Source organism: Manis javanica, chromosome 8 (genome assembly GCF_040802235.1).
Source record: "Manis javanica isolate MJ-LG chromosome 8, MJ_LKY, whole genome shotgun sequence".
NCBI classification, from domain to species: Eukaryota; Metazoa; Chordata; class Mammalia; order Pholidota; family Manidae; genus Manis; species Manis javanica.
Genome location: NC_133163.1, coordinates 5,905,711 through 5,931,392, shown reverse-complemented (window position 1 = coordinate 5,931,392; position 25,682 = coordinate 5,905,711). Strand labels below are relative to the sequence as shown.

The window sequence follows — 25,682 nt, the reverse complement described above, 5'->3', positions numbered from 1 at the left end:
TTAATGGTATCAACATGACATGAATTCAGTGCCCCCTGGGTAGCCTGTAAGATACCACATGAGATGAAACCAACCTGCTCTCCAGCCCGGAAATCCTGCAGCGCCACGCACTCGCAGCGGTCATCCTCCAGGTTGTAGCCAGTGGTGATCTAGGCAGGGAGAGAGGATGGAATGATAACAAATCAAAGAGATCGACACACAGGAGGCTTTTTTGATGATGAGAGCATAAAAGATATCCAAAGGTACTGGAGAGGGTATACCAAGGTGCTTTATAAAACTGACAAAGAACAGCTTGGTTATTTTAATTGATTCTGTTGACACCAGGAATTCCTATGGGAGATTCCATACCTGAAGTAAAGGATGAACTCTTAGGAAAATATATTGCATAGACAATCATTTGCTGGTCTCAACCAAACAATCATTTATTACAAAGTTACTGCCTTTGAGCCCACAGACTGAAGGAGTATCTCCACCTCTAGAAAAACTCTAATTGACTGGCAAACATCATCTTTCCTTCGTATTTGGCACTAAGAAACAGAAGTGGGTCTTCTATTGGACAAAGAACCAGGGAAAAAGCTGTTTCTGAATTAAGTACATATTTTACTCTGAAATTAGAGAAATTAAAACTTTCAGATAAGGCAAGGAAAAATAACTTAGCTGTATCCTATTCACATTTTGTTTTCATAGCTGTTACAGATTTTATTATCTGTAGGGTTTTTTTCTTTATTGAAGTATAGCTGATATACATTATTATATTGGTTTCAAGTATACAAATAGTGACTCGACAGTTATCTATATTATTAAATGCTCGCCCCAACTAGTGTAGTTAGTATCTGTCAACAAAGAAAGATGTTACAGAACTACCGACTGTATCTACAGTCCTCCGCTCTACCGGCTGAGCTGTGGACAGAAGTACCTATTCATTTTCTTTCTGTTGAGAGCTATATTGTGAGTGTTTCTGAGCACATTACAAATAAATACAGAAAATCCACTAACTACATGAAAAGCCACAGCTTGTCCTCGTCTCTCCTGTCCTAGTGGGAGCCAAGCAACGTCATGGTCGCGGCACACAAGCACCAAGACCTTCTTCGCACCACGACTGGTCAGCATTTTATCTGCTGAATTATCCTTTGGATTATTTCCTTCCCTGTCAGTGCCCTGCATGGCTGAGGTCCTTACTCTTTCTTGCTTGCTTATGATTTGCAAAAACCTTCCAACTGGTCTCAAATTCCAGTACTGTCCCTCCTGTATCCATAGCAAAATTACAACACTGACCTCCTGTTTAAAACCCTTCAGTGCCTTCAGAAAAAAAAATCCCCGTTCTTGAGCAAGACCAAGGGGATCTTTACAAAGGGGCCTCCACCTCCCTCTGGCTTTTCTACAAGCCACTTGCCTGCCAGGCAGGCTCCCTCGTGCCTGGAACTACCTTCGCGTTTTGCCTGAGCCAGGGCTTCTTTGGGGACGCCTCCCCTCACCCACCCACCTCTCCACCCCTCCCTCCCCCAATCCCCTGACGTCCCTCCCACCCAACACCGGGTATTTCTCTGTGTACCTGCCCCACTGTCAGCCCTGGAGCACCCTTTTGACTGCATCCCTGGTGCTTAGCAGACTGTACCTAACACCTAACATTGCCTTTGAGAATATTTACTTGATGCATGAACCCCCAGAGCAAAGAAAAGGGTCCCCAATTCATATTATAAGCTCCTGCTCAGAAGAGTCTGTCTCTCAGAGCAGCCTCCAGTCTCTCAAACTGTGTAAACTGTAAGTGCTCATTAATCCCTCTGACCTCCTCATTTTTTCTGGGAGAATCAAAATGCCAAGACAGCTACAAGTGCTACCTGCTAAGAGAGGCACCAACAGCTTGGAGCACGAGATTACTTCTGACTCCAGGAAACAGCATTCAGGGATGGAAGGCCATGTGATGCTAATCTTTAAACCCAGTACCCCCAGAACCACTGCTTTATCAATATATCCAGAAACCCTTCCTACTTCTGATTTGTAGAGACTAATGAGAAATACGAAAGCAATGAGAAATAAATGAAGCCAGGGATTCTGGCACATTTCCACTCACAGAACAGTTTAAACACCTGATAAAATCAGGTCCATGAAGTCCCTGCCCAACATTAAAACCACTTTTCTGAGCCCAAAACATGACCTTGATAATAAGATATGGAATAGGAATTGCATTTTCCTGGGGACCTGACAGGTAGGTGTGCAGGAGGGATGGGGGAAGGCCCACCAATACAAAAAATAAACAGGCAGAAATACAGGACACAGGCAGTGGGGGTGACTACAGCAGGACAAGAAGCAAGGGTGTGGGGGGAGCTGTGGTGGTCTCACACCAGGTGCTCAGGACACCTTGTTTGAGGAGGTCTGTGAGCAGCCACACAGACATCTCAGGAGCTGTGTTTCAGACAGAGGGCACAGCCAGTGCAAAGGCCCTGATGCGGGTGTGTTCTGGTGTCTGAGGAACCAAGCAGGCCTGTGTGTGTCCAGGGTACAGTGGGCATGGGCTGAGCAGGGGCCTTGTCTGCTGCCGTAAAAACTCAGGCTTTTACTTTGAGACTGGAAGCCTCATGAAAACCTAAATGTTTTAGATTTTTTTTGATACTCAAGACACAAATACTTGAGAAAGAGCCCCAGAAAAATTCACACATATTTTAAAGATATATTATTTCTTACAGCTTCACAGTACAGCTTATAAGCTTATCTAAACTTGTTTCTCCAAGTTCACATTTGCCAGAATCTCTTGGCCTAGGTGCCCATCCAACATTTATTTTCTTCTATACCTCCTCGTTGCTACTGGTGTGGGATTTCTGTCGCACACTTGACTCTCCCATCTCTACTCCCATAACCAGGTTTTGGGGACACTGTTAGGAGCACACAGGGTTCCTGGGTTACAAATTTCTGCCTACTCCCTCAGTGACAGTCAGAATAGACAGACAACAATTGTCAGGATAGATACACACAAGAAAGAAAACCTACTGTCTGAAAAGCCAGGCCTTAACTTCAAGGACTTTATTTTTAAAAAGATTAACTGTTAATACATATAATATACAACTTGATAGTGTTAAAATAATCCTTAAATTCTATCTTTTTAAGAAGATTAGCTGTTACTACATGTAATATACAACTTGATAATGTTAAAATAGATCCTTAAATTCTACCTACTAGACAATATTTCCCATGAAGTCTTATAATTATAATGGGAAACAGTTCAGTGAAGGTACAGAGTTAAGTATGTAGGGAAATGACCACTTTAATAAAAAGCACTAATGTCTGGTATAAACCTTCTCAAGGTTAGCAATGTTTCTGCCAAGACTGTGGTAGTTAAAGCCTTCATAAACAGACTAGAGAAAATACAGCATTACTGGTTGTCATCAATTAATTATTTTTGAGATACTTTTTTTTTTTTTACTTCTAGAGGGAAAGAAGTGAATAGTTTAATCCTATTTACATAAAAGCAACACAAAAACCAGGTGTGTGGGTTTGTGAGGGTGCAAAAGAACAGCAAGGAGGGGTTCCCACGAAGACATTAACCAGTTACCCGGAAGTGCCGAGGATGGAGCCAGGGGCTTCTGGGCCAGGGAAGCTCCGAGTTTACTGCAGGGGTTTCTGTATTGTTTGGTTGGTTTTGTTTGTTTACAATAAAGTATGATTTCTTTTTAATTTCAGAAATAAAAGAATAAACTCTAATGATCAATAAGGTTTGGGAACCAATGTCTAATCCAATAAAAGAAAAAGAAAGATACTACAGTCAAATATTAAAAGCTACCTGAATAATTTTAAGACTTCAATTTTTTGATCAGTTTAAAACGGCTCTGAAGGGAAAAAAAAGAACAAGAATGTAAAATTTTCTTCATTAATGAGAGTGAGTGACAAAATAGTCACTATTGCTTAATATGGCTAATTAAATTAAGCATCTAAATTAAGACAAAAATATAATTATAAAAGTGGAACTATTCTTTCTTTACAATTTAGGAGGTTACATATTGCTAGGCCTTCCCAAATTCACACTAGGATATTCTACCTGAAGTGTCTGGCACACATTACATGTATATGTGGAAGTATATGTGAAATACTCATTTACAGCATTGTTTTAGTGTATTTATAATACTGCTAATTAACAACAGAGAAAGCTGATACTGAGAAAAGGTGAACACAGAAAACTAACCAAATCAGTAAATTATATAACATTTAAAAATTCAAAATACCCTGAAGTCGATCGTATTTCTATCTACTAATATCGGGAAATCTTCTCAGACAACCATCTCCCAGAGAGTGTGCCGACCTCCACCGTCTCTTGGAATCCGAAGAATGCTGAGAGACAGCGCAGCTCCCTCGCTCCCTCCTTACCCACCCTCACTGTACATCGTAATCGACGATCATAAAATTTCCCTATTTCCTTAATGTCTCCTACCCAGCACTTCCTGTGTCTGATGATGCCAACCAACTCCTGTGTTCAAGGCCAAGAGCCAAACACCTTCGTGCGCCCTCTTCCCACCCCACACCACGGAAACCAGTACCGGCCCCTGAACAAAAGCAGGTTAATAAACAGGCCAAGGTTGTGTCAGAGTATCAGGTGGAGGGAGAGGACATGGGAAAGAATGACAGAAACGTGCATAACTGGAAATACAGCCAGCAAAAAACGAAAACAAGGAACATAAAAGGAGAAACAAGAAAGAAAGGGTTTTTCAATAAAATGGTATTTTTAAAAAGAAACTTTGGTTTAGTCTGTGGTTCAGTAAGATAAGAAAATGAATGTCTAGGCTAGAATTATGGCTTAGCAAATAAATGCAGTTCACTGTGATTTTAGAAAGGAGTATAAGATTCAAGTTCCCCATTTGCAGGATTAAGTAAACACAGTGAGAGAAAAACACCAGTTTCCATTTGTGGGAGGCAGGGAGAGGCGGCCCCATTTGTCTTGTTCGTTCCCTTGGGAGGGAGGCAGCAAGGGGAGAATGACTGGTGAGTGGGACGCCCCCTTTCAAGCCCGACCATCACAGCTTCCCGGACTCAAGACAAGCAGGGAAGGTCGTTACCAGGCCGTTGGTGTGGTTGCACATGTCCCATAATGGAATCAGCGCCAGGGTTACCCGGGAGCCATCCTCCGTGGGAATTTGGTTTTGTCGGGTCATAACAGAAGAGACGGCCCACCTGTAACGATCAGAGCAGAGGTGACCATAGTGTGAACGCTTAGAAGCTGTCACAGTAATAACTCAACCAGAAACTAAGGCCGGACTTCTCTCCGTCTATCAAAACCCTTGCTTGGTACCAAAGCTATGGCTGCCGTCCTTCACTGTCATTTCACATTATACACCTAGAGCTGAGGGAAGGAGCAGGGAAATGGAAGGGAAAGGGGAGCCCCAGGAAACCCTGGAGTGAGCGATGGCAGGAGGATGTCCAGGAAGAGAGAGGGCCCGGCAGGAGGGCCATAAACAGGGTCTTCACTTTGCCCAGACCCCTTCCCCCTTCCCCCTCTTATACCCAAATGCTGACTCTGCACCTATTTTAAGCTCAGTGAAAAGGAAACAGTATTAACTCCTTTCTGATCAGAAATCCTCTAAGAACTCTACAAAATGTACCATGCTATTTTCCTTACGTTGTGCAGTGAATTAAATCTCTTTGTTAAAAAAAAGTCCCCATATTATACTAAAATAGTCTATTTAAAAAGAAAAAAAATCCTCAAGACCACCCGACAACTAATGTTAGTCTGTAGCATCACTTGGCTACCTCCACTGATTCCCGACCACTACAGGTTAAGGGCGAGTTCTACATGGCTATTAAAATGCTGATATTTATCCCAGCTGTCCACTGTAACTTCTGAAAGGCTTTAAACGGTCACAGCAGGTCACTACTTACTGAGGTATTTCTCACTTCCAAGTTCCCCCCACTCCCACAACACACACACCCGCCATGCACATATCCACCCCAACACACACACACACCAACCTGTAGTCCTCGTAAGTGAAAGAATCCTTCAAGGGCAGTTTGTTGGCATGAGGATGGGTCTGGGAATTAGAAGTTTTGGAAAGCGGAGTGAAAAGACAGAAACGAAGTACAGAAGTCAGTCGGCAGAATTCCATTATTTCGTTGCCTACCAGGTCCTAACGAGAGCCAAATGAAGCAGGAGGCATCCCACCGAGCAACCGAGGGATCACCATGCTATTAAGCTCTCATACATCACTGTCAACTTAATTTGTTGTGCCCAGCAGCCGCCATAAATCTGCTTCTTCATATTTCGATACTAGAACCCACGGGCACCGCACAAAAATAAAATTTAAGGTGGACCGACTTCACAGAGGTAGGCACACCCACGTGATGAGTATCTGACCCAAACAGAGCCCTCCGGAGCCTCTGAGGCTGGATGCCCCTCCAGGCCTACCCTCGGGTCTCTGGCATGATACCCTGCACATGCCTTACGAGCAGATTTCAATCTCTTTTCACTTCGATAAAAGGAATAATTAAAGGCATTCTAATAAATGGGAAGTTCTATCATTCATCTCAGACTTAAATCATTTGGATGGGAATCACCTTGTTATGTGCAAATGAATCCCGTATAGTAAAATGCAGCTCAAGTACTGAAAATCAAGAAAAATAGATTTTTGAAATTATAAATGTCACAAACAAGACAAAGATAAAACAGAGACTGACATATTTAGATGTTACCACCTCTGGGGGGTGGGGACAAAAGAACATTTGGTAAAAATACCCAAAACTTCACAATTATGAGAAAATTTTATGCATTTCATATTCGCTCTTCACAATGCCCCCCCGACCTCAGACCTTTCAGGCACTTACAAACTTTGCTTCAATTAAGAAATTAAAAGCTGTAACAGTATAATTTTAATCTTCAGTTTCAATTACAGTCTGATAGACAGATTGCAGTAAGTGATCAAATGAACAAATGGTTATTTCTGAGACACAAATGGAGTTCTGCTGCACGTCTGTGAACCACTGTTAATGCACGGGCTCCGTGCTGTATGCAGTTTTTACTCTTGACGCATTAGCATCACAAGTGCACAGTAATTCATCATCGCTCACTGTAATGTACTCGCTGGCACCGTACACAGGACAGTAGGGGATGAGGTAAAAGTGGCTCAAACCGTAAATCAATTAGAAAACAAAAGCTTGTGCTCAGTGCGCAATTTTAGGCAAATTATATATTACAAAAGACTGGCAATTGGGTGTTAGCTCCCAGGTGCCTGCTTCTTCCACCTAATTCTTAGCCCAGTGTTAACCCTTTGGAAGAAAAGTCAAAATATAAAATTATAATTTATGTAATTTTAAAACAATGTGATAATATAAAGAAAATTGAAGAAGATAATGTGTATAGTAACATATTGCCCAGGATCATTTTCTAGCAGCTATGGGTAGATAAGGAAATCGTACCTGTGGTGTAACAAAAAAAAAAAACAAAAAAAACCCAATACGTGGTCAACCACAGCGAGAATCCGAGACTGAAGCTTCCTATCCCCTGCTCTCGGCCATGAACTCCACGGCTATGTTCCAAGAGTCCCGAAGATGCTTTCCATTCAATTATGAAACAGTCACGACAGTGTTCAGCAGATAATAACATTCCCTCCACCCAAACCTAATCTGAAAGACCAAAGAAAGACTTCAGAACTTTAAAGAAAAGGAATTCTATTGCTAAAATTTCCTTTCACTTATAACAACATGAAACTTCACATCTCAGCCCCTGGAAATGTTGCACACCCCTTCGCTTTCCGAACTCTAAGAGGTGGGAAAGCACTGCTGTTTTTGTTATTTTAAAATATTTTTAATTCATTTAAACTATGGAATGCACTTCGGTATTTTGAAAGCTGGTAAATCCCAATGCTAAATTCATCAAGTACTAAAATTTTGATCTGCACCCCCCACCAAAAAAAGTTTGACTTACTGAATAGGAGAAAATATGACAATCTTAAAAATTAGAATGCTGAACGTCAACATGACTTCAGGAAGAACCTTCCAACATTAAAGATCTTGAAACAGCTTTGGATTCTACAAACACCATTCAAACAAGGGTGACTTTCTCAAGAACCAAAAAGATGGAAAATTAACCCTCCAAAATGTTTCCCTTCCTACTATTTACGTACATTTCTTACTGAAAATGTTAAGTGCATGCATACAGTCCTGATGAAGCCATAAAGAGAACTCAAGAAAAGAAACGTGCAAATGCTTTCTTCAGATTCATTTTGAAGATTTCTTTGGCTATAGGGTTATGTAATATTTGCAGAATCTGTTAGAATTAATTGTTCTTATCTGCTTAAAAAGATAGGGTGTGCCTACTGTACATAATTCTGGTATAAAAAGCTATTCTGCCACAGACACATGCACTTAACAGTTACACTGAAGCAAAATTTAATTTGACACGATGGAGAAAGGCAACTTCCATGTCAACAGGGCTCCCACTACTGTGACACTACCGCCACCTACCGGTGTCATGGTAGAATAGGTTATAGTCCACCGCTGAATTACTGCCCGGGATAGGCCTTCATAGCAACTTACTGTAAGCCCTTACTGGGTTTACAGGGAATGGCTACTGTTTCAAGCTTTACTCAAACAAAATGCCGTTTCTAGAAAAACCTACACTACCTCTTAGAATCATTATCTAATTGTTTTACAAGGATCTGGAAACAGACAAATACTGAAAATGATTTACATGTGAAAGACATTTAACTTTGAAAAGAAGTATTTTCACATATCATGAACAAGGTATAATGAACAAGAATAAGACAATGTATATTCCAAACATTTTTTTAAATTTAAGCTAGACATAATTTTCTTTTTTAAACACCAAGCCTTTTTTTCCTTGAAGACAAGTTAAGGTTTAAAAGTACATCTTTGCAAAAATTATGATATAAACCTAAAGTTATTTGAAAGTTCCTAAAATGTTCTTAAATCAAAATATTTAAGGTCATACTTTACAGGAACTGAACATTCCTCATTTTGTAAAGCAAAATCCTCTAAGGGTTTTGTTTATCATGATATGATGTCTCCAAGAGAAGACATTCCTAACCTGCACTTTAAAAACAAAAAACAGGAACTTCTGTGGCCAGTTGATCTCAGCTGTGATTTGTTTCCAAGACATAACTGCACACGGGATGCACGCAGCAGTCTTCCAGCAGTTCAGAAGGACGGCAGTGATGGGGTCTCCCGGGCCCGGGGAACCAAGGGGTGCAGGTCTGGGCTATGCTGAAGTCCTAACTCCCTCCCCACCATCCACCCCCGTAAACACGCAACACAGCTTTCTGGCAGATTTTTTAAGTGACTGATAATCGTACTGTTGTGAGCATCACAAAAATTTGTAGTTGGAGACAAACAGCTGCAATAGCTCATGATCAGACTTGAAGCCTGAAGACTTGCTTTTAAAAGAGGATTCTCATTTCCTTGTGCTGAGCCAGACGATTCAATGAGGCTCTCTTCCACTCCTTTTCCTACCAAAAGGAGGTACTCCCACCAAAAGAGGCACAGTAATATTGTACCTAGTACAAAATAATCACTGTGTTTGGGAAAGATTAATATCTAAAATCGTTTGTTTGGCTTCAATAAAAGGAAGTAATATTGTTAAATATGTAAGTATGACATTTTGAAGAATTTACCATATGCACGGGCCTGGTAGCTATGCTTAAGGAAATTAAAACCACTACAGTCAGCATATTTGATCCTTATTAAAGTTCCGTCTTGAACTATCACTCACATAAAACAAAAATAAACCAAGAAGAAATTTAAATGAAACCTATGGATTACAAGAGTTTGAAGATGAAAAAATGAACAATATTCTGGCTTTAAAAAATTGATTTAGCATGCAGCTTCTCTTTATAGTCCCTTGATAAAAATGAAATCTCCCTAACAAACACTTAATAAAACCTGTCAATATCTCTGGAAAGAAAAATGACACAAATGCATTAAGTATTAAATACCCTTGGAAAAAGTCACATATTCCATGAATTTTTGATGTACTATCTTGACATTAATGTAAAACCTTGATATTTATAATTGACAGATATTTAATAAAGTATAAAAGAAGATGGCTGCTCTGCAGCATGCAAATTTCTTAGGATGATCAGAAATGAGAGATACAGACACATACTTAAACTAAATAAACAGTTAATATGTGGTATACGAATCAGCTGCAGTCTTATTTTAAGCTTGTACAACAAACCTTTGTGGAGAACCAAATAAGCAGAATTCATTATTATGTGAATTTCTAATTTAGAAACATCTAGTATATGAAACAGCTTTGAAACCTTAAGAGAGTCTGCAGAGGAACAAAATGCATTTAACTTAAAGGGTATTTTTGTTAGTTTTTAACATCTAACAAAAAGCATTTTTTTAATGAAATAAACACTTCCATATATAGATATATGTGGAGAGGTTATTTCCTAAAACAATTCTCAACAAACATATCTAACCTTATAAAAAGATTCAAAACCCTCTAAGGCCAAAAACAAAAAAGGATTAGAACACATATATGGCCTCTAAGACATAAACATTTCTCAAAATCAGATCTTTACTTTTCTAATAAATGCGCACTCACCTCTACCTAGACTGATTTTTATAAGGAAACCAAGTTGAAAACATTTAATAATCACCTTCAATGAGGCATTCAAATATACTACATCTTGGCTCAGTTCATAAAAATGATTCCTCAATACTGTATTTTAAAGAATTTATAGCCTGCTACAGTATATAATCAATTCTTAATTTCAAAAAAATATATAGTAATTCAGTGACTTATTAATGGCTCTACCGTATCAGAAATAACAAAATATAATGTAGAAGTTGTACTTAGTTTGTCCCGATAAAAAAACCCATAAGAGCATGCAATTACGATTTTCTAACTAAAATGTCCAGCACTGTACATGGCTTTACTTCTTAAGCATATATTAAAAGGGACAGTTAGGTTAACTAACTGTGGATAGATACACCTAATTCTAGTGATGGCTCCATTTATTTTACTTCCACAAGGATAAATCAGTCACAGAACCTCAGATTTGATCTTTTTGGGTGGATGCAATTGTAAGTTTTGGATATGTGACCCCATCTCATACAACCAAGAGATCTTTGGTGCTTTCAATGCCACTTGAGAAATTCTTCCAGAGGACAGCCCTGTGGCATCCACCCTTAGCCCAGCACAGACCAGGTATCTCAACAAATGCTAGGTTCTCTGCAAGAAAAGAAATGGGAAGAAACAGGCAACAGGCAGCTTCACCAGCTCCGTGAAGCTGGACAGAGCCCCGCTCCTCTTCCTGCAAACCTACACCGATTGCAGAGGGAGAGAAGTAAAGAGGGATTTCCTCCTGACGGAGACATGGGAGAAGGGAAACAAAAAGATGAAAAGTGGAATCGTGGAAGGACAGCAAAAGACGGCAGGCAGAGAAAACAGAAGGAGGGTAGAAAGAAAGAGCAAGTGGGGCAGGGAGGCCAGAGGCAAATGAGCCCCGAGCACACTGAGGGTCCCCGTTTCCCGAGGAAGGCTGGTCAGGAGCAACAGGTAAGATGGCACGTTTCTAGAAGGTTAATCAACCCTCTGCTTAGATTTCATTTTCTAAGTGGACATATCATGGTTTAACAAAATGACAAATCAAAAAATATCTACTCAATCCAGAATTTAGTTTTGATGATCATAAATCAGAATCAAAGCATGGTTCGTGAATTTGGCTCTTGAGGGAAAAAAATCAATTTTTAAGACTTTTATCTTTAAATAGAGATTACATCCATCATGAAGTTCTTTGAATTCACTCAATACCATCAAATAAATACATCAATACACATTAAACTTAAATTGTTTGCTGTTCACTTTTATATATTTAATTTTTCTATAACAAATATGCATTATCTTATAATAAAAATTTTTAATAAAGAAAATGAGATGGAGAAATATCAATATTGTTCAATAAATTTATAGATTACTTTAAGATGGAAGAATGGACTTTTTGAATTTGAAAGACATTTAAATCTATAACCTACATCCACTTTAACGTGAAATTTGTTGAAAAATAGCAAATGGTATGCCTCTTGAAAACCTGTTACCATTTGTAAACCCTGAAGATGGACAATAAGCTATGAACCAAATATAGTCATAATGAATCAACATTTTTGACTGTCGACCATTTATCCATTCAGCAAATATTTACTGACTTAGAGAAAAGATGAAAATAGGTTAGGACTAGAAATTCATTCATTCAACAAGTATTTTATTTAATGACTGTCTCTGAAGTGGAAGGCACTCCGCTAGGTGCTATGTGACAGATGAACAAAAAAACTGTTAACATCTTCAGGGGGTTCTGTCTAGCAGCAATCAGGTTAAGTGACTTAAAAAGAAAATAGGAGATGTTAACGCTCAGATGCCCCTCCAACCAGGTTTCCCTGCTCTGTGTCCCCCCAACCCCATTCTCTCCTTTCCCAGGCTGACTGCGTGCATGTGTGTGTGTGTGTGTGTGTGTGTGTGTGTGTGTGTGTCCATGTCTTTTTGACCACCAGGAAATCCCCAATGGAGATTCCATTCACACAATGCCACAAAGAAATCCTCTTCCTCCAAGTGAGAAGGAAACACTCCTGTCCTTTTCCTGGGACATCAGGGCAGACGCAAACTTAGATTTCCTGGTGGACTTAGATTTCCTCTCTATGTATCCATAATGTCCTGAATGACAAGTAAGAATACAGAAGGTGACAACTTCCCAAATCAGCATGACCCCAAAGGGGATGAGATGTAGGGCCCGGGCAGCCAGGTAATCGGGCTGATATCACAAGCCAGGGCAATCTGGCGTCCACGCCCCCCTTCAGAGAGCTCCCGCCCACACGGATAACCATGCTGCAGAGGCCTGCCCACGGGCCTCCGGAGAAACACCTTGGTTTTCTTCTCCTTCATCTTCCACTTCTTAAAAACAGAGTATGTGCCCACTACCTTCTCTCTCTTTTATCTTTTTCAATCTCTTTAAACATATTTATTTGAGAAAGCTCTATGCTATTTTAAGAATCCAACAAGAAGCAAAATGGACCACGCCCAGCCAGCAGTCCAGGGTACCAAATCCCCCCCCCAGTTTCTTTCCACTAAACTCCAAATCAGCCGGCAGAGTGCGCACCTGTGACAAGGGCAGCCCCTCACTCAGAGCATCTCATGCCAGCACACCCAACCCCTGGCCTTCCGTTTCCTCACCTGAGGAGCAGGTCAGACAAGCTAGTTCTAGCTTCTTTCAGACTCTAAATCCTTTATTTATGTGCCTGTTGACCCTGCCCTCCACCCCCAGACAAATGATGTCAATTTGCTGCTTAACTTAAGGATCTTAAACCATGATTAAACCTCTGCTCTGGTCTGCAAAAACCTTATTCTAACACATGATCAGTGCTTATTCATAAGGTACATATACTTGTAGTTCCTCAAAGTTATCATTAAAGAAACTAGAAATAAACAGAATGGTAAAAAGCAGCTATTGTTTCAGAAGAACACATTTGCATCCAAAAAGAGGCTAGAATTTTTATCAGCTTCATAGTAATTTATCTTTCATTTCAAGCTATTTTAGATTTCAATGATTCAAGACAAAAACTTTGAAGAAATTTAATTTCTGGTTAAATTAATTAAGCTAGCATGATCAGAGCCACCAGGCATTTACAAAAGGAAAGCACTACGACCACCATTATGAAAACAATTTCCTTGATAGGGTGACTGACATTCAGGGCATATAACCCTTTTTCCTAGAAAAGGTACTGACATGGCTTGGTACATGGGAAAGCTCTCTGTATTTCTGAGAGAGAGAGAGAGAGAGAGAGAGAGAGAGGGAGAGAGAGACTGAGAGAAAAGGAGCAAATTACGATCTGCTAAGCACTCTTGAGAACTTTACATGTATCATATAATTTAACCACGGTGATTCCTATGAAATAGGCACTATTATTAGCCCCATTCTACTGATGCAAAACCAAGGGGGAGAGAAGTTAATAGCATGTCCTAGGTAACCCAGTTAATAAATGATGCGGATGGTATAATGACCTAGGCAACAGTTTTCTGAACAATAGACACAGAAAAAGCATTTGACAAAATTCAACATTCATTCATGACACAAACTCTCAACAAAGGGGGTGTAGAGGGAACATACCTGAACAAAATAAAAGCTGTATATGACAAACCATAGCTAACATCATACTCAATGGTGAAAAGCTGGAAGTCTTCCCTCTAAGATCAGAAACAAGACAGGGATGTTCACTCTCAACACTTTTATTCAACATGGTCCTGGAAGTCCTAACCACAGCAATCAAACAAGAAAAATTTTAAGAAGGCATCCAAATGGGTAAGGAAGATGTAAAATGATCACTATTTACAGATGACATGCTACTGTATATAGACAATCCTAAAGACTCCACCAAAAAACTATTTGAATTAATCAACTCAGTAAAGTTGAAGAATACAAAGTCAATACACAGAAATCTATTGTATTTTGAATATACATGAATAATGGAACTAGCAGAAAGAGAAACTAAAAAAAAACCCTATTTATGATTGCATCAGAAAGAATAAAATAACTAGGAATAAATTTAAGCAAGGAGGTGAAAGACCAGTACTCTGAAATCTATAAGACACTGACAAAAGAAATTGAAGACAATATAAAGGAAAGATAAACCATGCTATGGATTGGAAGAATTAATATTGTTAAAGTGTCCACACTGCCCAAAGCAATCTACAGACTCAATGCAATCCCTATCAAAATACCAATGACATTTTTTCATAAAATTAGAACAATTCTAAAATTTTTATGGAATCACAAAAAATTTAGGTTAACCCTGAATAGCCTAAACAATCTTGAGAAAGAACAACAAGGCTGGAAATATCATGCTCCCTTCTTTCAAACCATACTATAAAGCTATAATAATCAAAATAGTATGATACTGGCACAAAAATAGTCACATAGATCAATCAAACAAAATAAAGAGCCCAGAAATAAAACCACATTTATAAGGTAAATTAATCTACAACAAAGGAGATACAAATCTCTTCAATAAGTGGTCTTAGGAAAACTGGACAGTTACACGTAAAAGAATGAAACTGGACCACTTTCTTACACCATACACAAAAATAAACTCAAAATGGGTTAGAGACCTAAATGTAAGACCTGAAGCCATAAAACTAAAAAAAAAAAAAAAAGAGTAAACTCTCAAACTTCATCATTAGCAATTTTTTTCTGGGTATGTCTTCCCAGGGAAGAAAAACAAAAACAAAAATAAACATGTGGGATTACATCAAACTAAAAGTTCTGCACAGTGAAGGAAACCATCAACAAAACAAAAAGGCAACTGACTGGATGGGAGAATCTGAAAATGATATATCCAATCAGGAGTTAATACCCAAAAGAAATCCAAAAGAATTCATACAACTCAATACCAAAAAACAAATAATGTGATTTAAAAATGCACAGAGGACTTGAGTAGACATTTTTCCAAAGAAAACATACAGATGACAAACAGGCACATGAAAGATATTCAACATCACTAATCATCAGGAAAATGCAAATCAAAACTACAAAGAGATATCACTTTACACCAGTCAGAGTGGCAGAAATAACAAGTGTTGGTGAAGATGTGAAGAAAAGGGAACCCTTCTGCACTTCTGGTAGTAACATAAAATGTTGCAGCCACTGTGGAAAGCAGTATGGAGGTTTCTCAAAAAAATTAAAAATAGAAAAACCTTATGACCCAGTAATTCTACTTCTGGGAATTTACCTGAAGAAAATGAAAACAGTAATTTGAAAAGATACATGCACCTGTATGTTCACTGCAGCATTATTAACAATTGCCAAGACATGGAAGCAATCTAAGTGCCTGTCAATAAATGACTAGATAAAAAAGATGTGGTGTATATATGTGATGGAGTATCACTCAGCCAAAAAAAAAGAATGAAGTCTTGCCATTGTGACACCATGGATGGACCTAGAGGGTATTATGCTCAGTGAAATAAGTCAGACGACACTGTATAATTTCATTTACATGTGGAATCTAAAAAACAAAACACAACAGAAACACTTATACGTACACAGAACAATCTGATAGTTGCTATAGGGAAGGAAGTGGGAGAATGGGCAAAATAAGGGAAAGGAATTAGAAGGTACAAACTTCCAGTTGCAAAATAATAAGACACTGGAATGCAATGGGGATATAATCAGTAATACTGTAACAGCTTTGGTGATGGACTGTAGCTATAGTGTCATTGGCACTTTGTAATGCATATAAATGTTATCACTATGTTGTAAGCCTGAAACTAATACAATATTACTGTATGTCAACCTCACTTCAGTGAAATAAAATAAAAATAAAATTCAGCATAGAGATATTTTAAAGGATATTATAAAGCTTAGAGGCAGGCAATATTAGCAAAACTAAGACTGAATCTATTATTTCCCAAACCACCAGAAAAGACACCATATTTAGCTAAAAGTTACTATCTATAGTCCTAAAACCCTCAGCCCAGATGGTAGCTTAAGAGATAATATGGCCCAACTGCCTTCACTGGATGTGAAGAACCCTGGTCCCAGAAAACATATACATACCAAATCTATGTATGTAGGTTATGCATACTCCTTCCCTTCGTTACATTTTACAACACAGGAGTCACATTTGAAGTTTATTTTCCAGTATTTTCTTCAACAGAATAATGCCACACTAGTGTCCCAACAACTTCCAATATTCCTATCATTTTCCTGATAGCACTTAACAGCCTCTACAAAACCCCACAGCTTCATCAATCATTAAACCAGTACAATCACCAAGTTCCCACACAGCACTCTCTCTGCCTACTTTCAAATCCCCTAGTTATCCTGCTGATAGGGAAGTGAACCTTGGCCCCTTAAAGGTGAAGCTGAATTAGTTTATGAATAGCTGCTAATGAGAAGTGAGCTGTAGGGGTTGTACCCTGTAATGAGAGACCCCATATATATCAGACCCGGGACTCTGCCAAAGATGGGCCAAATTCTGATTAATCAATCCCAATGATTAGGAGGACCCCCACAATTGAGTGAGCCCCTGAAACATCCACATCGTCAGGCACCCCACATGAATCCATACATCACATATGCTCCTTTGTCACCAGCTGCCATGAGTTTACTTTGGTGAATCCCAATGATAACAGAAACTAGGGCAAAGATGCCTGCTGCACCATGTCCGGGGCTGGCTGCAGGAGGGCTGAGAACACAGCTCCAAGATCCAGCACGCATCCCCAGGCACTGGCACACAGGGGCTCCTAGGCGCGGTCTGGGGACACAGCTAGTTGTGAGTGAGCTGGTTCCTTCTTCAGCTCAGGATTATTCATGTCCCTCCTTTTCTCTATTTCCCATGCTCAAACTGCTCAAAAGCTACCAAAGAGAAGATTACCAACACTATTTATCTGTGTCACTGTTGCTGGAGCAAAATTACAATTGTTCCAGGGGAGGGAAGAGGGGGGTGCAGAGGTGCCTGAACAAGAGTTAACCACTCCCTCTTGCTGTAACATACATCCTGCTAAAGAGCTAGTACTCAGAAAAGCCTAGGTGCCCTCCTGAAAGGGGACTTTCAAACGTTATTACCCTGAAATTTGATAAATAAAAGAAATATTTTCATTATTAGTGGTAAAAATACCCCCACTAAAACTGCAATGAACTGAATTATAGGGTTACATTTATTAGAGTTAAAATAGAACATTATTACAGTAAGTCAAGACACTCATTTGACTAACCAAATGTAATTTAAAATGTCTGTATGGCTTTGGGTAGAGTAGCTGAGAGCTTTTCTTTTTCATTAAGCAAAATATTTTATATTCATTTTCAGTTAATAAAAAAAAAATCCCTCTCTCATTTTACTAAGTGCAACATAGGTACCAGGACTCTTTCAAGCGTTTTTGCACCAAAATGGGGGGAAAAAAAGATAGGCACTAAGATGTCATCAGTAATTTACTGGCTATATCCCCACTGAGCATTAAACTTTCTTAGAAAAAGGAACCATAAAGAAACACTTTTGTTAGATCTCCATTAAAACTGAGCCAGGTATAGAAGGGAGAAGAGGAACGGGGTGCAGGTAGGCTGCGCTGGGGCAACACCACGCTCTGCCTGGCTTCCATCTCTCAAGCCAGTGACAGTTAGCAGGAGTCAAAAAATGCGCATCTGACTGTGTCCTTCCCTGTAAAAATTATCCTTTGCCTTATATTTTAATTAAACGCTTTACTGACCAGTAGTTATGAAGTGGATTTCATTCTCATTTTCTTCAGAAAAAATATATCTCATGTTCTAAGAATAATATCATTTTGTTGGATCAATTTCTGGGAACAAATTTTCAATAAAAGAATAGCTTAATCAGTTCCTATCGTTTAAGCACTATCTATAAAACAGATAAATATTAAATTATTTACTTGGAACAGAAAGCAAGAAATATACTGAGTTAAGTAATCTTTTGATGTAAGGTGACTTTTGATTATAGTCACAGGGGAGAAAAGATTTCAAACTGGGTACTGAAGACCAGGTCTAACTCCTAACCTAGAGCCCTGAAACCTGGGGAGCACTTACACTCAGGGAACAGGAATGGTGGTGGGACAGAAGCCCCGGGGAGGGTGAGCTGAGAGGAAAGAATGGTGGCAGGCAGGGCAAGGAGGCTGTGGTCCCAGGACCCCCGAGGGCATGTCCCTGGCAGGGCAGTGGAGAGGACCCAGGCCGCAGGGGCTTGAAGAACTCTGAGTGTGGAATAGTCTTGATAAATGCTGTGGTTAAGACAGAAGATGGACAGGACATTATCTCAAAGGCATAGGGACATTCTATAAGGCAGGCAGATAAAGCTAGGATGGAAGGAAAGACGGAGGATGAAGGGAAACGAAGAGACAGAGCACAGAACACTGTCACAGAGCTCCTGACAGGCCACAGGCCGGCCTCAGTGGTGGGGCGTCACCCCTCAGAGGGAGGAAAGGAAGTGAGACCATAAACTCAGATGCAGACAAAAGAACAGAAGTTGCTATCACATGGTCTTAGTTTTCTCAGTGAAGGAAGAATGGGGGAGCCCAGGAGTGGCTCAGAACTGAGGAAACTCGGGAACAATTCCCAGAGGCACAAGGTAGAAGACAGCAAGGCATGGGGATGTATCTCTCTGGCCAGGCTGAGAAGGTTTGACTTGCCTCAGCGTTAACTGTTACCTGGACACTGTTCACAGCACCCCAGAGCCCTGGAGCTGGGAGAGTGGATGATAAGGAGACCGTGGGGTCGTTGACAATCATATGCAGTAAAGTCAAGATGGGAGAAACCTGAGAGGGCTTCGGAGGGTGCTCATGGTGGAGGCAGGAGGGCTAAGTTTGTCTCAACGGAGGGCTGACAGCTGTGGCCACAGCAAGGCCAGCTTTATTTTACTCTCCACAACTTTGACAATAAACTACACCATGTGAATGGTTACCAGCTACATTACCACGTCAAGTAACACTCCCCTGGGTTTGTTCCCCGAACCAGTCCTGAGCAGGCCGCCTTGCCAAGTTAAGGCAGGCAGGCAGGGACTCTGCCATCAGCACACATACCATGGCCCTAACCTCGGCGGTGCAGGGCGCCAGCGCAGCCAGCCCAGCAGGCAGACAGAGCCCCAGCACGATCCAGGGTCCAGGCAGCCTCAGTGCCCAGCCCGTGCCCAGCCCGTGCCAGCTCTGCATGAGTGACCAGGAGCAAGGGCCCGAGGTTTCTGCGGGCGGGTGAGTGGTCTCAGCAAAAGCAAGCATTCAGAAAGCGCCAGCAGATATCTTCTCTGTCCCGCCATATCCACTCTATGCCAGTTGCAAGCAGCGTTCTGACTCCAAATGCGGCACTGACGGCCCCCTTGCTGCAGGCCTAGACACAGCCTGGGGCTACTGGTAAAGGGCAACACGGCCGCCTCCTTCATAAGAGACAGGAGGCAAGTGGAGCTCAGATTTAGTCTCAAACTGCACAGGCTGGGGAAGGTGTGGAAGAGAACCTCTTCCGGAACACTTAATGAATCTACTGCAAAAAGAAAAAAATCTGTTTTCCCATCTGCACTTCCAGACACATATAATAAAGTGACATTTTCCAACATAGGTTTTTCTAGATCATTAGTTTTGTCAATTAAGACTCTATGCTCAGCAAGATGACCATTGTTTTTCCATTCATCCTTAAACTTCTGAATCAGAAAGTTGCAAAATCTGGAAGTAATCTTACTTTTCCCTTTAAAAACCTGATATGGAAAAGTGTCCCCCCAATTTTCACAACTAATACTTGATGTTACTTTCAAATTAAAATAATATACCCCTTTCTACTGATTCACTTAGCCAAATCCTAAGATAGTCTAAGATCCCTCCTCCTCCAAACCTACATATGAACTCCAGTGACCTCTGAATTTCTAACACACGCAGTCTGCAGAACCCTACATCGAAGCAGGCCCCCTGCAGGGGGAGACGCCTGCCAGAGGGTGGAGAGGCAGCAAGGCGGCTCTTAGCTTCTGCCCCATGGAGCTTCCTGTCTGGCAGACGGTGGGATCAGACAGGGCAAGGGGGACAGTGCAGAGCAGGGAAGAGGGGTTCCGGGGCAGGGGACAGGTGGCTAGAGGGGCTGGGAGGGGGCAGGGCCTGCAGAGAAGGCCCAGGCCTTTCCCCTCAACCTACCAAAGCCAGGAGCTGGTAAATGTGCTGCATCCAGGTGCACCGTTCTGGAGTCATCTTTTCCCGTCAAGTCACAAGCTCAATTTGAAGGAAAAGTGAGACTGCCTATCAGTCACCACTGTGGAGATTTCTTTTTAATTAGCCCTTTATTTAACTTATAAAGAGGGGGCCTCTCCAAAGCAGATGCATATTTGAATTAGAAGAGCAGCATGTGGATACCCGGAAAGGCCGCTCGCGGGAGCTCCTGGGGTGGAGTCCGCCGGCCTAGTGTGCTTCCTTGTCAAGGAGTCCGCCTCGCCCCCTCACACGAATAGGCCCCAACACGCCAGGCTCGAGTCTGCTGATAAGGCAGGTGGGGCCCGTGGTCAGAAGCGATGGGCTGGGGTTGCATGGGTGGTTCTGAAATGTGGCTGGAGAATCCAGGAGCTTGGCAGGCCAGTCCCATCACAGGTGCAATGAAAACAACACCTACCCGCCAGCTAGGTTGCTGGCACTTGAAAGGCATTTACACTCTGGTATCCCACCAGAGAAAAGGAATTAACTGGTGAATTAATAGAAATGATGAAGAGGGCCTTCTTTAGGGAAAGTAATCTACCATAGGATGAAATCAAAACGGAATGGAGAAAGTAAGGAATGGGGAAGGGGGCCGTGAAGTTTGGGAATCCGTAAAAACTACTGCCTGATGTGGCAAGGGCCTCAAGGGGCCTCTGGCCAACCACCAGTAAGAAACTGAGACCTTGAGGACCATGATCCTGCCGTCAGTCCTGGGAGTGAGCGTGGAAGCAGCCCCTTCCCCAGCTGAGGCTTCCACGAGACCACACCCTGACTGCAGCCTATGACAGACCCTGAGCAGAGGGCCTGGCGAGGCCACACCTGGATTCCCGACCCACAGCAACTGTGAGATAATGAATGTGTGTTGTTTTAAGCCTCAAAAAAAAAAAACTAGGAGACTGGGCTAACTTCTCAAAAAATTCACACAAGCACATACACCCTTTTGTTTCCACGGCTCCCAGCCTAGTGTTTGGCATGTAATAACACTCAGGTTTGCTGTAGTAACAAGTGTTTTCAAAATCTCCGTGGCTCCGAACAACCAAGTTCTGTTATTCACTCAGTACATGTTCACTGTGGGTGTGCTGGGCTCAGCTTCATGGCATCTTCACTCCAGAACACAATGTTAGTGCCTTTTCTGCCTTTCAGGAAAGAGGAAATGAACATCCTCGCAGGAAAAATGGAAGATGCATGAGATGGGGAGTAAGTGACATGAGGCCTGATACCACCAAGGGTCTGGGTAAGAGGCACAAAGAGAGCAAAGCGAAGACAAAAAGGCTAGAGAAGATAAAGGGGAACTTTGAGAAGGACAGGGAGAGACCAAGGAAACTAAAGGTGGACAAAACACCTCAATTCTCTTTAAATTGGAAGCAGGAGATTTTGCTTAGAATGAGGGGTGACTGGTCTGTTTGATGACTACCATTAAAGTGGTGACACAATTTACTGTCCCTTTTGCCTCCCCTGCTCCCTTATGCTCAGCATCCACTCACTCTCCTGAGAAGTAATTCTCCATTGCAATCCTAAGTTTATAGCTTTTGGAGCTACCAAGTTCTTTGAAACATACGCTATATACTCTGAACAAAGGCACTGGCTAGTTAAAATGTGATAAACGGTTGCTTCTGCACTGGTAGTCTCAAGCAGCATCAAATCCAATATAGAAACCCATCTGAGTTCTCTTTAATTCCAAAGTCACTTATGAAAATAAGGCAGTCTCCATAAGGTCTATCTTACGTGCTTATGGATTTATTTTGGTCTCGGCGACTCCATACACGTTTTTGTTCTTTGAAACAGATGCAAATCTTGAAGCATAGGGAAATATAAGATATTCTAGACAGGTTCTGATTGCAAGCACTTTGCGACCCCAAAGTCCGACAGTCCAGGACACTGTTCTCCAGGTGTGCTGCATCCGGGCCTTCAGCCTGCACCTACAGATCCCCAGAGCTGAGCCCAGGTAACACCATTCTAAACAATTTACGCAGGTGACTTACACTCACTCAAGCCAAATCCAGGAACTGGGTTTACTGCTAGCTGCCACCAAGGAGGAAAACAGTCAGATCTCTGTTATCAATCAAACCCCTCCCCACCCTTGCATGAAAGATGGCAAAATGCAGTCCAGGAGAAGCTAAATTTCACACTAGGGTTTCTGGCCCCACCTTTATCCAGATATGCCCACATGAGTTTCTAGGTAATTGAAACCCTACCAAACAGAATAAATAAAACTAAATTTTCCTCCTTAAGCTATTGTGTATTTTCTAATATTTTCTATTATATATATGCATATAATTTTAAAAATTATTTCACTTAAAAAAAGTCAAACAGGTCTCTGGCACCAAAGGTAAAAGACTTCAGGCACATCGCCCTTTTTCTCAGGGTCTCTAACATAGTCTGACCTGCAAATAATGAGAATTTATTCAACAGACATTTATTACATGCCAAACACTAGGCTGGGAGCTGTGGAAACAAAATGGAAAAAAAAATGTGTTCTCACCCCTCCAACAGCTCAAAATGGCCCAGCTAAAGAAATTGGTGAAATCCAGCAAGTGATCATTAATGAACAAAGTTCTGCATCTGCTACGTAGAGGAGAGGCAGGTAAAGTTGTGCCCTGGCTCACGTATCACTTTCTTTCCCCACAGCAGACCCACTGTGACCCATCACCCTACTTAACTTCACGCACTGAACACCAAAACATAGCATTTCCATTACTAGTCACACCTGCTTTCAGTAGACTGGCTGTTACATGCAGAACAGGGTCAGACTGGGGCAGGTCCTGAATTTCATTGTTATCCAAATCCACTCTCACAATAGCAATACAAACAATAAACATTTATTGAACACCTAGTATGCACCAGGCACATAAAACATCAGATTTTCACAAATGTCAACCTCACAGTAAAGCTATAGGATAGGCACCCACCATTACCCGACATTTTACAGATAAAGAAATGCCCAGGCCACACTGCTAGTGCGTTTCTGAATCCACTCTCCTAATCACTTCAAGTGCTGTCTCTACATAACAGAACACATATCAGAGTAAGAATTTTTTTTTTTAATTGGTGGGCCCACAATGTGGGTACCTTCCATTGATGTGAATATTATAGTCCACAAAGCCCCTCTCACTTCCCATTTACTCCTTCCAACACCAAGAAGGCTGTGCCTGGGGCTCCATTACCAGGAGAGGGGACTGAGGCCAAGGGAGCCACCTCCCTGAGGTTCTTTAGAGGCAGAGCTGTGACTCAACGCAGGTGTTGATTCCAAATCGAGAGCTCTTTCTGGTGTGTATCATTCACATAAATGCAGAGAAAGGGCAACAAGTGGTGCCCCAAAATAGGGACATGCATTTTTAAGGATATTAGAGCAAGACCTAATCATTTAACTCTAGATGAACTTCTTGCTGGGCTCAGTTTCAACAACAAAACAACTACCATCTCATGACATATACCAGACAATGTGATTTCTTTCCCTCATCTGACTAATCTACAGCCATAAATTCTTGTATGAAATTATATTTTAATGTAAGAATACTATGAATCTATTCGAAATGACCATTAAACATGGGAAAAAGTATCCTAACAACTCTTCCATCCTTGCCAACCTCTTGAACAGCTGTCCACAAGGCTCAAGGACACCACTTCTGAACATACATTCTCCTCCTCTCAACTATCCAAAAAACATCACAACCCATTTTACTAGCATTTGTATATTTAAGTGGTCAGTTTTAGACCTGACAAATGTAAAGAAATCTGAACTGCAATGGCAAAAACACTTAAATTCCCTTCTGTATGGCAAATGTCTAGCTAATCATAATGCATCTATGCAAAAAAAGATTGGTAACAGTCTGATAAAACACAGCACACTTTTAGAGTCAGTGTATTTTATTAAATGAATCTTTTGTGCAGGAGTTTTCATTATGGTTGTAACCTGAGACTGAAAAAGCAACAACAAAAACTCTAAATCAAGTTCTTAATAACTGGATTGGACAGGGAAAACTTTTTTGTCTTTCTGCCCATGCCAGGCCATTTATGCTCATGCTCCAAATACTGCTTTTAGGCGACCAACACCAAAACCTCAGCCCCACAGGTTTGTATGTTCTATATAAATTTCCTGGTAATTCATGTACTGAGTTTTGCTTTCAACAAAAAGCTATGGGCACAGAAGTATAAGAATTGAAATTTCTCTCAGATTCTTCTCATCACATACAAGGGCTTGAGAGAGAGATTCCCTGACTCACGTGTGGAAGGCGAAGCAACAAAGCTTCTGGGAGCGGACACACAAGGACACCTTCGTGACCCTGTGCGAGGCCACAGTCCCCAATCCAGCACCACTGACATCCAGCCAAATCCCACTGGGAACGTCCTGTGCACAGCAGGCTGAGCAGCACCCCTAGCCCAGCTGTGAGGGCCAAAAATGTCCCCAACTCCAGGACGCAAATTGCTCGCAGCTGAGAACCTCTGGGCCAGGTGAAGACTTCTTTTAAAAGGACACAAAAAACACTATATTTAAAATATAAAACTGATAAATCAGACTTCATTAAAATTAAGAACTCTGCTCATCAATTAAGAAAGTGACTAGGCAAGCAACAAACTGGGAGGACATGGTCACAAAACATGCCTTTTTAAGGATATGTGTCCAGAAGGAAACGCCACATTATAAGCAGGCGACAGAGGGGGAAGGGAGATGGGGAGTTATTAACATTTACAAGGTTTCTGTTTGGGGAGATGAGAAGTTTTGGAAACACTGGCGATGGTCGCGCAAATAAAGAATTTAAGTAAGGCCACTGAATTGTGCATTTAAAAATTATAGTCAAGAGGGGCGCAGCCAGGATGGCAGCGTGAGTAGAGCAGTGGAAATCTCCTCCCAAAACCACATATATCTATGAAAATATAACAAAGACAATGCTTCCTAAAATAGAGACCAGAGGACACAGAACAACATCCAGACCGCATCCACACCTGCGAGAACTCAGCGCCTCACAAAGGGGGTAAGATACAAACCCCGGCCCGGCGGGTCCCGAGCACCCCTCCCCCGAGCTCC

The 25,682-nt window shown here is 41.2% G+C and overlaps 1 protein-coding gene across 5 annotated transcripts in view; it reads right to left on the bottom strand.

Annotated features, from left to right (window-relative positions):
- The window catches only part of SETD3 (SET domain containing 3, actin N3(tau)-histidine methyltransferase), a 74,045-nt gene that overhangs the window by 6,864 nt on the left and 41,499 nt on the right, over window positions 1-25,682 (bottom strand). For 4 of the 5 annotated variants that reach the window (XR_012133677.1, XM_036991635.2, XM_036991638.2 and 1 more), the window contains exons 7-9: window positions 5,953-6,011; window positions 5,043-5,157; window positions 75-149 (exon numbers count right to left, since the gene is read on the bottom strand). Coding sequence is in view for 4 of the 5 variants with exons in the window: in XM_036991635.2 (XP_036847530.2) it covers window positions 75-149; window positions 5,043-5,157; window positions 5,953-6,011 (249 nt within the window). In the remaining variant the exon portion in view is untranslated. The remainder of the gene's footprint in view (window positions 1-74; window positions 150-5,042; window positions 5,158-5,952; window positions 6,012-25,682) is intronic. The other variant, XM_073241869.1, reaches the window with a different exon arrangement.